The sequence below is a fragment of the Alligator sinensis genome, unplaced genomic scaffold, assembly GCF_000455745.1.
Source record: "Alligator sinensis unplaced genomic scaffold, ASM45574v1 scaffold199_1, whole genome shotgun sequence".
Classification (NCBI taxonomy): Eukaryota; Metazoa; Chordata; order Crocodylia; family Alligatoridae; genus Alligator; species Alligator sinensis.
Genome location: NW_005842008.1, coordinates 2806368 through 2820654, shown reverse-complemented (window position 1 = coordinate 2820654; position 14287 = coordinate 2806368). Strand labels below are relative to the sequence as shown.

General features: G+C 44.3%; 1 protein-coding gene across 1 annotated transcript in view; it reads left to right on the top strand.

The window, feature by feature from the left end:
- Positions 1–8469, top strand: part of ALG14 (ALG14, UDP-N-acetylglucosaminyltransferase subunit) — a 39817-nt gene extending 31348 nt beyond the window's left edge. The window contains exon 4 of the mRNA XM_006021849.3: positions 8023–8469. Within this exon, the coding sequence (XP_006021911.1) occupies positions 8023–8253 (231 nt within the window). The 3' untranslated portion in view covers positions 8254–8469. The remainder of the gene's footprint in view (positions 1–8022) is intronic.
- The last annotated feature ends 5818 nt before the right edge of the window (positions 8470–14287 follow it).

Genomic DNA, 14287 nt, shown 5'->3' with positions numbered 1-14287 from the left:
TCCTCCCTTTTTTAAAGATGGGGACCACATTGACTATCTTCCAATCATCTGGCACCTGGCCCGAGCACCACGAGCGCTCATAAAGCCGTCCCAAGGGTCCTGCAATAACCCCTGCTAGCTCCCTCAACACCCTGGGGTGGAGAGCATCTGGACCTGCTGATTTGAACACGTCCAGCCCCTCCAGAAGCACTCTAACCCGGTCCTCCTCAACCTTAGGTCTGGAGGCGTTCCCCTCAAGTCCGTCTTGAATCACGGTGGGGGAGTCCCGGTCCCTGCACAAGAAAACGGAGGTGAAGAATTTGTTAAAGAGGTCTGCCTTCTCCTCTGGCGCAACCACCAGATTGCCCAGCGTATCTTGCAGGGGCCCCACGTTTCCGGGTGCCTTCTTCATCCTCCCTATATATTTGAAAAAGGACTTTTTATTATCTTTGATCTTGGACGCTAGTCCTAGCTCTATGTCCACCTTAGCTTTCCTGACAGCCCCCCTACAGGCCCGAGTAGTGGAGGTATACTCCATTAAGACTGAACATCTTCTCCGTGGCTTATGCCCTGCTTACAGCAGTCATGACATTTAAACTGTATTACATTTTAGACACATTTGAAGGCACAGGGTAACATTTAAAAAAGGACTTGTTCATAAATATAACCAACTTCTAGTGAAGTAGGCTCTTAAAGATAGATTTTTTTTTAAGCATTCAATTACCCCAAAATTCAGGTAAACTAGGGATTTTTAAAAGCATCTTGATGCCTAACTCCCGGAGTGTTAAATACCTAGATCACTCATAATCAACCTGGCCTGTGGGCCAGATACAGCCCACAGACATGGGGTTTTGGCAGCAGAGCGGGGAGAGGGGGTTGGCAGTGGTCCTCTTCCCCTGCCCCTGCTGGAAGAAACAGTGGTTGTAGGAAGTCTTCTTTCTGTACTACATAGAAAGAAGCAGAGGTGGAGGCCTAGTGCCCATCCATCTCTAACCCAAGCTGGGTCATTCTGGCCTGCAGCCAGAAAATGTTGCTGACTGCTAGCCTAGATGGTTTTGAAAAATTCAGTAGGTTTCTATCTGCCTCTTTAGATGTCTGGATGCCTTTAAAATGCTGTCTATCAGTGTCTGTCAGTTCTGAAAATAGGGTTTACGCCCCTAAATAATTTAAATATTTCTGAAAAGTATACTGAAAGTGCAAGTCCCAAGCAATTTGCAGACAGCAGACCATCTATAAAAGAAGGAAGGACAGGATGCAACAAAAAATCAGTACTTTTTCATAAGGAGGTGTTTTGCTAGGTTCTATTTTTTTAAAGTGTGTTAGATACTGAAGTTCCTTTTCCTTCATAGTTACTTATTTTTTACATAAATGAGTATACTAAGATCATGCTCTGGTTAAGAGGAGTTTCTAATGTGGGTCACAAGCTTGGCACAAAGCTGCCTGGAATCTTTGGGCGGCATTGAGACACGTTAGCAATTCTGTAGTGTCCACCTCCTACCCCCATCCTGGTTAATCATGGAATCAGAGGGCTGGAAAGGATGACATGGGTCCAACCTTGTACAGATGTAGGGTGCACTGTTCCTAAATCATCCTACACATGCTTAAGAGGTGACTGGGGAGGGCATTAGTAGTCAGCGGAAACTGGAGAAACCTGAGGGCTTCCATAAATTTGTAAGGAACTGGCCCTACAGCTGGACAATGTCAGGATTAAATGAACAGAACACAAGTCTTCAAAAAATCTTTGCACACTACTGCCAAGCTATGCCAAATGTTCCTCCTGTCACGATCCAGAATCTATCCCAGAGTACAGAAAGCAATGAGTTTCTATCGTGTTGTCAAGCTCACAAAGATCAGTCTCTGTGGAATTCCCCTAACTAAGATAAGAGGGCAGGAAATGTTGACAGTTTCCATATGCAAAATAGTCTAGTGTTAATTTTCTAAATGTCCATTAAGTTTGAACGGACTTTGCTGTACTCTTTTCTGACAGCTATATCTTAGAATCATCAGAAGTGCTGCTGTATTTAGTTACAGTTATAAATGAGTTTGTTTGTCTAAAGAAATGTAATTCATCTTGCAAGTTTTCTGTCCTTTTTTTAAAGCCATTTGCCTGACATTTAATCCTGGTACAGCTGTGAGCTCTGGTTTCAGTGTATTAGCTAATAAATGTCATTCTGATGCATTGTTGCATTCATTTACACTAAAGCAGCTTTCATCTGCAGTGGATACCATGTGTCGGAGTTCACTGTGTACTAAACTGGGAGAAAAAAGACTACAGGCCTCATTTGATGCCTTTTCAACAGCAGCAAAAAATGTCTAAAGCAAGATGACAGAAATTACTAGAGTTTCAATATGGGAGTTATTAAGAACTTATGCATTCATCAGACCATGGAAGTGAAGGACACTAACCATTTAATGGCACTGTTAGTGCCTTGCAGCATTAGACATATAATTGCAAGAGAATTCATTAACTAGAAAAAGTACTAGTTCCACACACTTTGTGGTGTACTTCCAGAAGCAGTACAAGAGAGAGGAAAGGCGCAGGGAGGAGTTTGGTGTTATATAATAAACATTTTACACCTCACATTTAGTTTTAAAATTACATTATTCCATTGTTTCATTCACTGTACAGTGTTTTATAAAATTACTCAAACTTGATGTTAGAGAGCTTCTTACTGTATATAGGTCCATATATGAAAACAAACCAAACCAAAACAGCTGGAGTTTAACAGAGACAATCAATTAACTGGGAATGCCCCTTATTTAAGGGTATTCCTGAATAACCTAAAGTAGGAATGTCCAAGATACAGCCCATGGGTATCATTCAGTCTGCAGTGCTGCCCATAGATCTTGGAGATCTTGCTGCATGCAGCATTGGTCCAGGATGTGTGTTGTGCCAGTCTAGGACGAGCACTGCAGTGTCCACACCAGACTGGACCCGGTCTGCAGGCCTGATCCAGGCCACAAACCTGCCTGTGCCATTTATCAGACCCACAGGGCCTGGTGAGTTTGACATCCCTGATATAAAGCTAATGTAGTTGTAGGTATTTTAGCTACTAGAACAATCCCTTGTGTCCCATAGTCAGACAGGTGTAATTTATACCAGTCCCCAACTAGCCCCAGAGTGAAAGAACCACAAATAAATACTACCCCCTTACACCCACACATATTTTTGATAATGCACTTGCTGGAGTTTAGCCAGACCAGAAAATATGGCACTAGATCTTCAAAGAAGACAATCTATTTAGTGCTATGCGCAGATTCTGCGAGCCAGCCCTTGAGTTAGAACAAATAAAATAGTTGATAAAAGACCCTGAAATACTAATCCTGAATTGCCCTTCTAGATTCCGTGCTCCTCTGTTACCTGACAGGGATTCAGTTCTGTCTCACAGGATGACAGTCATTCCTACTGGGAGATACTTGTATTCAGTATCAGTTTGAGAACGTTCTTTTCTCTCAGAATGGACTATCTCTTTCTTTGAGCTCTACTTTTAAATTGTTCATGTTCCTTTGAAATGCACTAACTAGGAATCTTTTCTATTTTCTAGAAAAGCCCATCTTTTCTCAAACTTCTTTCTAAGCTTTAGGATATCTGTAGATGCTTCCAACCCTCAGTACTCCTGCATTGGGTGGAGAGTATTGCATACTGGGTTTTCAACAGTTTTCCTTAAGTGTATTGGTCTTAGATTTATCTATGTGTCTGTTTCATACCACACTAGTTTTCTCAAAATTTTCCCGTATGTCCGTTGATTGTTCTAAAATCCAGGCAATGGGAAATTGATTATCTTGTCTCATAGGTGTCTTATCTGGTGACACTTGAGATAGAGAAAGACAGGTTGAACAAGATTTTTTCAGAGGAATTCCCATTTCATTACATCAGTGATTTCTAGGTGGGATGTTGCTCTTGCAATTTCAGGCATGCACAGAACATGAATCTTCCACCGTCAGCAAGACTATTTTATAAAATGTTAAAAATCATATGTGATATTCAGTGGTATCGGTGGATTAACTCCTTGAATGCCACTGACTTGTGCCTGACAAACCTAAGATGCAGGTTTTTAATGTCAGAAAGTGAGCTTTGGAGGCAAGTAGCACATCCTGTGGGCAATATTCATGGAGCCACACCTGGAATTTAGAGTTATCCTCTCCAAGTAAAAGCCACAGGAATGTGTGTGATGAAGAAAAAGGGAAGATGACACAGGCGTTGCAATGGGATGACATTGTACAAGTATGTCAGCACCAAGAGGAAGATTAGGGAAAGCGTGGGTCCATTACTGAACAAAGGAGGCAACCTAGTGAGAGATGTTGCAGAAAAGGCTGAAGTGCTCAATGCCTTTTTCACCTCAGCCTTCACAGGCAATGTCAGCTCCCAGATTACTGCACCTGACAGCACAGTTTGGGGAACAGGTGAGCAGCCAACAATGGCAAAAGAACAGGTTAGGGACTGTTTAGAAAAACTGGATGTGTACAGTCCATGGGGTGGACAGGATGCACCCAAGGGTGCTGAGGAAGTTGGCCAATGTGATTGCAGAGCTGCTGGCCATCATCTTGGAAAACTCATGGCAATCAGGAGAGGTCCTGGACAATTAGAAAACAACAAATATAGTGCTCATCTTTAAGAAAAGGAAGAATGATCCAGGAAACTACAGACCGGTCAGCCTTACCTCAGTCCCTGGAAAAATCATGAAACAGATCCTCAAGAAATCCATTTCTGAGCACTTGGAGGAGAAGAAGGTGATTCGGGACAGTCAGCATGGATTCATCAAGGGCAAGTCATGCCTGACCAACCTGATTGCTTTCTATGATGAAGTAACTGGCTTTGTGGATGTGGAGAGAGCAGTGGATATGATCTACCTTGGCTTTAGCAAGGTTTTTGATATGGTCTCCAACAACATTCTTGCAGACAAACTAAGGAAGTGTGGGTTGATTGAATGGACTGCAAGGTGGATAGAAAACTGACTGGTTTGTTGGTTCATTGGTGTCAGAGGGTACTAATCAATAGCTCAATGCCGTTTAGCAGTCAGTATCAAATGGAGTGCCCTGGGGTTCAGTCCTGGGTCTGGTTTTGTTCAATATGTTCATCAATGACCTAGAAGATGGGATAGAGTGCACCCTCAGCAAGTTTGTGGATGACACCAAGCTGGAGGGAGTAGTAGTTATTCTGGAGGGTAAGGCTAGGATTCAGAGAGACCTCGACAAATTGAAGGATTGAAACAAAACAAATCTTATGAGGTTCAATAAAGACAAGTGCAAAGTCCTACACATAGGACAGAACAATGCCATGAACCACTACAGGCTGGGGACTGAGTCACTAAGCAGCAGCTCTTCAGAAAAGGACCTGGGGGTTACAGTGGACAATAAGCCAACAGTGTGCCCTTGTTGCAAAGAAGGCTAATGGCATACTGGGCTGCATTAGTAGGAGCATTGCCAGCAGATAGAGGGAAGTGATTCCGCCCTTCTGTCTGGCACTGGTGAGGCCACATCCAGAGTACTGTGTTTAGCTTTGGGCCCCCCACTACAGAAAGCATATGGACAAATTGGACAGTCCAGAGCATCTAATAAATTAATGTGACATCCAAAGACTATGAGGAGGTTGTCAAAATGTACTGTATTCAACCTTCTACCAAAAATAAACAGCAGTAAAATCTTTAGGAACTAGAAAATTGTGAACTCAGAATGTTAAGTGTATAAAATTTCACGCAGAGTCTTTAACAACCTGATTCCAAGGTGCTAAATTAATGGGAGTTTTGTGGTTTCAGTTAACTCTTCTGCCTGGGAAAAAGGGCAGAAAAGACTTCTAGACTGTGGTTCTGGCTGTGGGACAACTGCTTGAGATTTGTCTAGAGGGGAGCTGACCAAACTTAGGTGCCTAAAATTAAGCATCTAAATCCATATTTAAATTAGTTTAATAAAAGTGGCCTAATTTTCAGACATGCTGAGCATCATTAGGTCTTGGTGCTGCAAGATCAAGCCCAGAAAATGATTTTTAAGTCCAATTTTATAGTGTATCCTAGAGAAATAAAAATGTTTTTGGTCATAATAAAATAGAAGGTTTCCCCATTTTCAGTTAATCTCCTACTGTACAGAAAATTCTGCCAACACGGTACTTATTCAACGTAGGAAAGAAATCCAACCCCCCAAACCAGGGCTGTCTTTGGAAGAAGAGGATATAAATATAGGTTAGTTGCCTGAAGGAACCCAGTTCAAAACTTAGCTTGGACCATTCTGTGCCATAGTTTAACAGTCTGTGAAATAGAAGGAATATTTCTATCTCAGAAATAATTATTGTGTGTAAGGCACTTTGAGACCCTCTGATGACTAGTGCACAAGTGCTGATGATTTAAGGCTTAGATCTCAGGTAAGCAATGTTAAGTATTAACATGTGTAATAACAACACATTGAAATGGAGGTGTTTTGGTAAATACTGAAGGCTAAGCACTTGTTCAAAAAGATTCAACAATTCATCAAGCCAGCTAATATACTCTGATAAAGGCTCTAATTCAAAGTGTTTAGGCACTGGCTAAGTGCGTTGCTGATTTGGGGACAAAGTTCAGAAGCTTTATATAACTGAATTGCCAGTTTCAGTAAATCCTAATTGAATTCTTTAGGTCTTACTGTGCCCTAGACTTAGAAATTCTTTGCTCTTCCTGGACACTAAGGCTAGGGACAGATTAAAAAAGCTGGAGCCTGAATTGATTCAGTCTTTGCAGGTTAGTCTAACCTGCCTAGATTGAACCAGTTTAGTTTGCAAGTGAATAGACATTCAGGAAATGCAGGCACATGCCTGCAGTGGTTCATGCCAGAAGCTGGGGGTCATTTGAGCACCCCCTTGGCTGCAGGGAAGCTGTGCTGGGGGGCAGGGTGTGGCCAGCACTGGCAGTAACCTCAAGTGAGTTCAGGGCAGGGGTTTAATTTTCCTCTCCCCGTCCCACCGGCAGGGACCTGAGCCAGGGTCTGCCTGGTGCTGTCCCCTCACTGCCACAGCAGCAGAGGTGTGGCCAGACGGCAGCCAGCATAGCCCCCTGAGTCAGAGGGGGCAGGAATGAAATTTATTCCCCACTCTGCCCCCTCTGCCCCCCGGAGACCACATCTGGGGTCTGCCCACCTCAACCACTGCCATCACTCACTCCCTGCGCAGGGCAAGCAGCGAAAGAAGCTCCTTTCTTGCCCCCTCCCCCAGACACCAGAGGGAGAGGGGAAATAAATCCCCTTCCTGCCCCGGTGCATAAGGGGGCTATGCTGGCTGGCCTCTGGCTGCAGCCCTGATCCTACCACTAGAGCAGCAAGGGGGCAGTGACCCTGACGGGGGCAGCAGCCACTCTCATGGTGTCCTGGGAGCTCAAGCCTCTTCCCAGTGGGGGGTCTGCACTGTGGGCAGGGGTGGGAGAGGAGGGGGGGCAGTTAGAGCTGCCTCAGACTATGTGGAGCACATGGCAAGGGCACTATGGGAGGGCTTAGGGGGGCTATGGCCACCCTCCAAGCCCTGGTGCCGCCACCCACCCTGTGCAGTCTGTGGCATCTTTGACCACCCCATTCCACTCTGCTCTGACACTGTGTTCAACCAGGTTCATCTCAAACCAGTTTCAGCCATTTTTAAACTGGTTTATGTGCACTGAACTTATGCTCTGTTACAGGTTGAGAACAGTTTCTGATCATTTAAACCGATTTGTGTATAATTTGTGTCCCTAGCCTAAAGGCCAATATTTGTTTGTTTGTTCCACTAGCAATGCTCCTAAGATTCATTGGATTCCAAAACCTTCCTGTAAGGTATCTGTACCCTTTAAAAAAAGGAAAAATCTTCCCTCCTCCCTGCAACATTTAAAGTTCAGAATGTGATCTTTTTAACAGCTCTTTTAAAAATAATCATAATCATCAGGCTGTTAATTTAAATCATGCTGCTGGATTGCCTGTATAGTCTCATTTTCTTTTATTTTTAATAAGTATATTAATTTTTTTCTTTAATAGTTTGTGGAGACTTTCTACTCTGTACAGTATTAGAAAAATCTGATGTTTAACTTTTGTTCCAAAACATTTAATTTCTTCTAGATATTGTGCAATGGACCAGGAACATGTGTTCCTGTCTGTATATCTGCCCTGCTTCTTTGGATACTGGGACTGAAGAAAGTCATCATTGTGTATGTGGAGAGCATCTGCCGAGTAGAAACCTTATCCCTGACTGGAAAGATTCTTTACTACTTTTCGGATTACTTCATTGTTCAGTGGCCTGCTCTGAAGGAAAAATATCCCAAATCTAAATATCTCGGTCGAATAGTATGACAACAAAAGACAAGCTTTATTTATAAGTAATTCATATTTCTGTAAGCAGATCTTCCTTAATATTTAAGGAAAGAAATGTGTTTTTAAATAAGGAATTTATTTTTAGAAACTCTTGATTTGATTTGAAATGTACTGGTTATTGCAAGCCAAGTGTACAATTAAGAAACTGAGCCAGTAATAGAAAGTGGACTGGAATAAAATAGTAAAAGAAATGCATACACTTATTTCTACATGCATATTTATTGTATTATATGAATTTATTCATCAGTTCCGTCTTACAGTTGTAAGGGAATAGTGTTGATTCTATTCAGTTTCCTGTGATATAAATAGAAATAACTCTCTGGGAATTTGTATTAATTCTAACATTCTATTTAAGGAAACCTTCTGTAATAGTCTAAATTGAAAGAAACACAGTCTTGTTCTGATACAACAGGCTTTATTTTCCTGTATGCAAGGAGTGAAGTCCCTAGTGAATCTTTGTAGCATAAAGGAAACGGTTATAGGAAGTTGGCTTCAGGACAGTTTGCACTCTACAGCCTTCCAAAACCCCAAAGCATTAAACTAGTATCATTTTTCCTTTTGGCTTGTCAAAAATGTTCCTGTAATTCAAAGAGCACCTTATAGGACCCCTTGTTTAATTGTTAAAGTAAATTAAAAAGTGACAAATGTCCTGATAAGGATGCAGCATGTATACATTCAAAAGATGCATATTTCAAAATGTCCTTAAAACTTCTTATTAGCACAGAGACCAAACTGTTGCTATCAGGCACTGAACTGTTTTGGCCTAATTTGCTGCCACATGCGTAAAGTTTAAAGTAAGCATTAGCATTACTGGTGCTAGCAAAAGCAGTGGCAAGAACAGGGAAGGCTTACTTGGTTGACGTACTTTAATTTTTTGAATATTTTATTTGGGGTTTGTTTTTTTTGTTTTGTTTTGTTTTTAAACAAAACTTTTCATTTCTATAGTACAGCATACATTTACTAATGAAGGAGAGCTCCCTTCATGGAAAATAACATATCAACACAATTAAAATGCATGTTCTTAAGTTTAAGATTTAAGTACCTGTAAGTCTACTTAAGTCCAAAAGTTCATCTGACAAAACGTAATCACATACATCGTTCCATGTGTAATGCAATGTAAACATATCTGTCATCTGTACCCACACACACAGAAAAACTCATAGAAAAGCATTTTATAGAATGCACAAGCTGATTAAGTACAAGCCAAGCAAAAGCTCATCATAAAACCACATGTGGATAAAGTTGTTTTCCCAGATCTGTTCTGCAGATCAAAAATTGCAGAGGTTATTCTGGTAAGAAATAGTTGCAAATAAGGGTCTGAGGAAACAGTACATGCATCCAAATAAGCGTGCACATTCAGGGGCCCACGTTTCCCTCAGGACATATAACAGCAGCACATATTTGTGCCACTGCTTTTTGTCCCAGGGCATGGTCCTGCACACGCACTCTGGCATGCAGCAAATTGACCCGAGTGAGGTAGGGGAGGCTGGAACTGTTGTCCAAATGGCTAGTTTCGTGCCCCTGGAGGCTAGACCAATTTTACCTCAAGGAGAGAGTCACACACAGGGTGGGTCCGTCATGAGTTTATTGATTGCACAAGCAGTGTCGACAGAGGAGCTGATGCTCAAAGCTGTGTCGACCCCGAGTTTTTCTTGGGGTTACACTTTTATAGCTTACATAAACAAAGGGTTACAGCGTGTCATACAACTATTGGCAGTACCACAATTTCCTTGTTGTTATGTCTTATCTTATGGGCTAGGCTTAGTTTGCTATTGGTTAGTATCTCCTGTCAAGTTTAGTGCATGCGTATTTCAAAAGCAGAACTGCGGCAAAAAGTTCTGTCGCATGCGCAGAGGAAAAGGGGAACTGCGGCAAAGTTAATGTCTTTTAGTAACCTTATACCTTAGTGTAACTTCAGGGCATTAGGCAAGTATGGTTATAAAATGCAGAGCAAGCAAGAAGGAAAAAGAAACCCACAACTCAGTCGTTAGGCCTCGTGCTTCTTACACAAGGGATCATGAGGGATTCATACAGTTATTACTCAAGTGAGGCCCAGGTCATAATGTATTTTTACCACAGAACCAATACCTGTGCTTGGCCCCAACAGCCTTACCTGGGGTCCTGGGGGCCTCCTGGGGAAGCAGCGACACCAATACAGCCACTTGGAGCCTGGCCAGCAGCCAGAGCATAGCTCTGGGGAGCCAGGCTTCATTTCTGGTTTTGCATGCTGCTGCTGCATGCACCACACAGCTTTAACACCAGTATGGATCTCCTGGTGTCAAAAACAACAGCCCCACTACAAATTAGCAGCACGGCGCATGGATGCACATGCGCCACACGTGGCTTGCAGCACCTCAAACAGCTTTGAGGCACTGCAAACTGTACATGTGTGCTCGTCAGGATGCACCCAGTGTGTTCTTCAGTAATAGGGTTCGTATGTTGGAACGAAGTGTTGCAACTTATCTGACCAGTTTAATAATCCTTACATGAGGGAAGGGCACAACTGGAAAGTATCTATTAATTTTGATTGCAAATGTATCTAGGAATAGATCTAACAGTTGGGACAACAGCTAGCACTAAAGGGATCCTAGTGCATTAGAGGTTTGTGGGATTTTGTAGTGCCTGTATAGACTGGCACATAGGTCCTTGAAAATGACCTGATGCAAGTTATGTCAATGTGTTTAGGGTTTTTCCCCCCTAAACTAGCTGGAATGAAGACCATCTTATCAGGACTTTCTGCACAGCAGCCGACTGTTTGGTAAGTAAGGGAGACACTGTGCTTTATTATGGCTAAAGCAACTTTGACTTTAGATAAGTGTTACCTAATGTATTATTTGCACTAGATCCTGCCCTCTGCTGCCCTAGACTAAAAGGGAAAGCACAAGGGAAGATCACCCCCTCCACTACTCCCTGTGCAAGAAATGGTTCAGGATCTCTACTTAGAGCTTAATACAGTGCAAGAGAAAGAGTCTATGAATATTCCCACTCATGAACCCCATCCTCATGACCCAGGATCCTGGTTTTCTCTGTTTAAAAATCAGAAATTCTGATTAAAACCCCCCAAATCCAAGTTTTTCCAGAATTAAAATGAAACGCCACTAATATATGTGTGTGCACACGTGTATACCAATTGAACACCTATATACATACATACATACAGAGAGAGAGAGAGATCAGTTGAACACAATATTTTATTGATATATTTACAATTTTAAAGCAATTTGGAAGCCCACCAGTGCCTCAACCACTCCCATATAATAAAATCAATTCTAAATACCTTTACATTTTGCTGTTTCATTTTGGCTTTTTTATCATGGAAAAATCAGACTTCTCCCTGCAGCTGTGGCTCTTGTCCCCCCACCCCCACCTCACTCCTTTGTGGCACTGAGCAGCTGTGATATGCCTGTGCCCTGCCCATGCCATTGCCCCTTACTCCCAACTGGACAGGGCCCCAGCTGCCAGGACTACAGGGCCAGGGACTGGGTCCGCAGCCCCCTTCCCCCTGCAGCAGCGCCCAAGTCCCAGCTCCACACGTGGGAGACGGCAGCTGCTGCAGTGGAGTAGAATGCAGATCCCAGCTCCCCCTCCCCCATGGGTGGCATGGCTGGAGCGGAGCCCATCTGGAGACAGATGCAGGCTGAAGACTGCGGGCTCAGAGCTCCCTGCCCTGCTGCCCTCTCCCCCGGGCCTCCATGGCCCAACGGATGTAACCCAGCAGAGCGAGGCCGGGCAGGGAAGTTTGGTGCTGTCGCCGCTGGGAGCCCTGCGCTTCCATAGCAAAGCACCCCCTGCCTACCTGACAACACCCCCACAGGACCCTGGCAGCAGCGAGGGGCACAACTCTGCACCACCACCCCCACTGCTACTGGGCAGGCAGGGGGCACCTTGCCATGTCAGCATAGGGGTCACGGCAATGCCACTGAGCTTCCCTGTTTCACTCTGCCCTGATGCATTGGGTCCTGCCCACTGGGCCACAGAGGCCCCAGGGGGCAGGTTGCCTGCATCCACCCCAGGCACAAATCTGGAGGGCGCGTGCCCCCCATGTCCCCAAAGGAATGCATGCAGTGTCAGGGAACTGCCCCACCCCACCCTGCCTTGGAAGGAGCCACCTGCAGTCCTGTCCCGCTCCCTGCCCGGGCCCTGCAGCCACACTTCCAGACTGGGCCCCAAGCCCCACTCGCTACCAGCAGCCCCAGCTCTAGCCCTAGTCCTAGCCCTACCCAACTCCCTCTCTCCCTCAATATGGTGGCTTTAATTGTCCCCCTCCCCCCAAGACTTATCTGCAGGCAGCTGCTCTGCTTCCTGGTGGCCATACACATGTGTACATGCGCACATGTACATGGCACACCTGCCTGACTACACTTCTCCCACTCTCCCCAGCCCCTTGCAGACTGGAACTCTGCCAGCCTGCAAGGGGAAACCCAGTGTTTCCCATGTTTTTTCTCCTTTAATGGAAAAAAGAAATCCAGATTTTTCTCCTTAAAATTAAAAAAATGTGGGTTTTACCGTGTTTTACCTTGGGAAATGGAAAACCCTGATTTCTGCTTATGACAGACCAGTGTGATGTGTCCTACTCCCAGGCTGACAAGTACATACACATATTTCTCTCTTCCTATTTAGAGCTGAAGTGAATTGTATCCCACCATGTATCTTGCTTCACCTCATGTCATCATGTTCTTCCTGTAAAATTTCTGGATTGGTGGGTTTATTACCAGCAGTATTGCCCAGGGCAGAATTTTGCTTTGCATAGGTGTTTTCAAGCTATGTATGGATAAACTGGGTGAGCCTGTAGAGTTTCAAACAGAGGTGTTCCATCTGTACTCTGCCTGGGAATTCTTGATCTTAAAGAAAATCATTAACATATTTGGACTTGTAAAGACCCTTTTAAATGCTCTAGAATATAGCAGTTTAACTCATAGAAAGCTTCTCATGAAAAATGAACTACTTCAGTCCTTCAGAGAAATATTCAGTTCTGCAGCTGATTGAGATGATTCCTCCTTTGCAATTCAACTACTCGGCCTTCAAAAAAGCTAAAGGTATGTCTGCACAGCAAAAAAATACCCATGTTCTTATTTCAGTTTGGGTAACCTGAGCTAAGTAACCCTGATCAAAATAGCAGTAAAGACAAGGTAACTGGTTGCACCTAGTTTAGCAGCTTGGGTACGTAGGGATGCCAAGGATTGAACTCACTTAAAAAAAATTGATCTAAAACCCTTGTGTTTTCTGCCATTTTAATTTGAGTCAGCCAACTCTTATTAGTCAACCTAAGTTAACATTACACTGCCCCCATTCCCCCACCCCCTCCAATTCCCTTCAGGTTAAGCCTCATCTTATTAGTGGGAATCTGCTGCACAGTGTGAGGAATGACCCAGAAGCTTGTAAGGTTAAAACAGCTGGAATAGCATGGAGTGAACACAGCCAGGAGGGGAAAGAACCCAACCTAACTTTTGACAAAAGCTTTCAACAAAGACTGTTTTATTAATTACACCAGACAGCCCAGGCAGAGAAAGAAAAAAATTTGGGGTGGGGGGAATTGTGTACACGCATGTGCGCGCACACACCCCCCCCATGGGAAAATCTGCAGGGGGAGGGGAAAGGGCCACAGGGTGGGGGAAGTAGTGTTGCCCAGCATTGAACCAGCCTCAGCTGCCTCCTGGTCCCAGCAGCCCCAGCACCTGGCTGCACCAGCCCCAGCCCTGAGTGCCTTGGCCCCAGCTACCTCCCTGTCCTAGCCCCAGCTGTGCACTGGCCAAGGGGGCCCACAACCAGGGACTGGAGTGAGGCCAGCCTCAGCTACACCACCAGGCCACAGGGCTCCATGCTTCCATGCCTCCCTGCTCCAGTAGCCTCAAAAGCGCTGGGAGCTGTCATGTGTGTCCCACCACTGGGTAGGCCGGGCAGTGAGGCATATGGCACCAAACTGCACCGTTTTCAAAAGAGCGGCAGCAAGGCACGGAGGCAGGGAGTAGAATGCAATTTGCAGCTGTAGCCCACCTTTGCCCCGTGCAAAGAT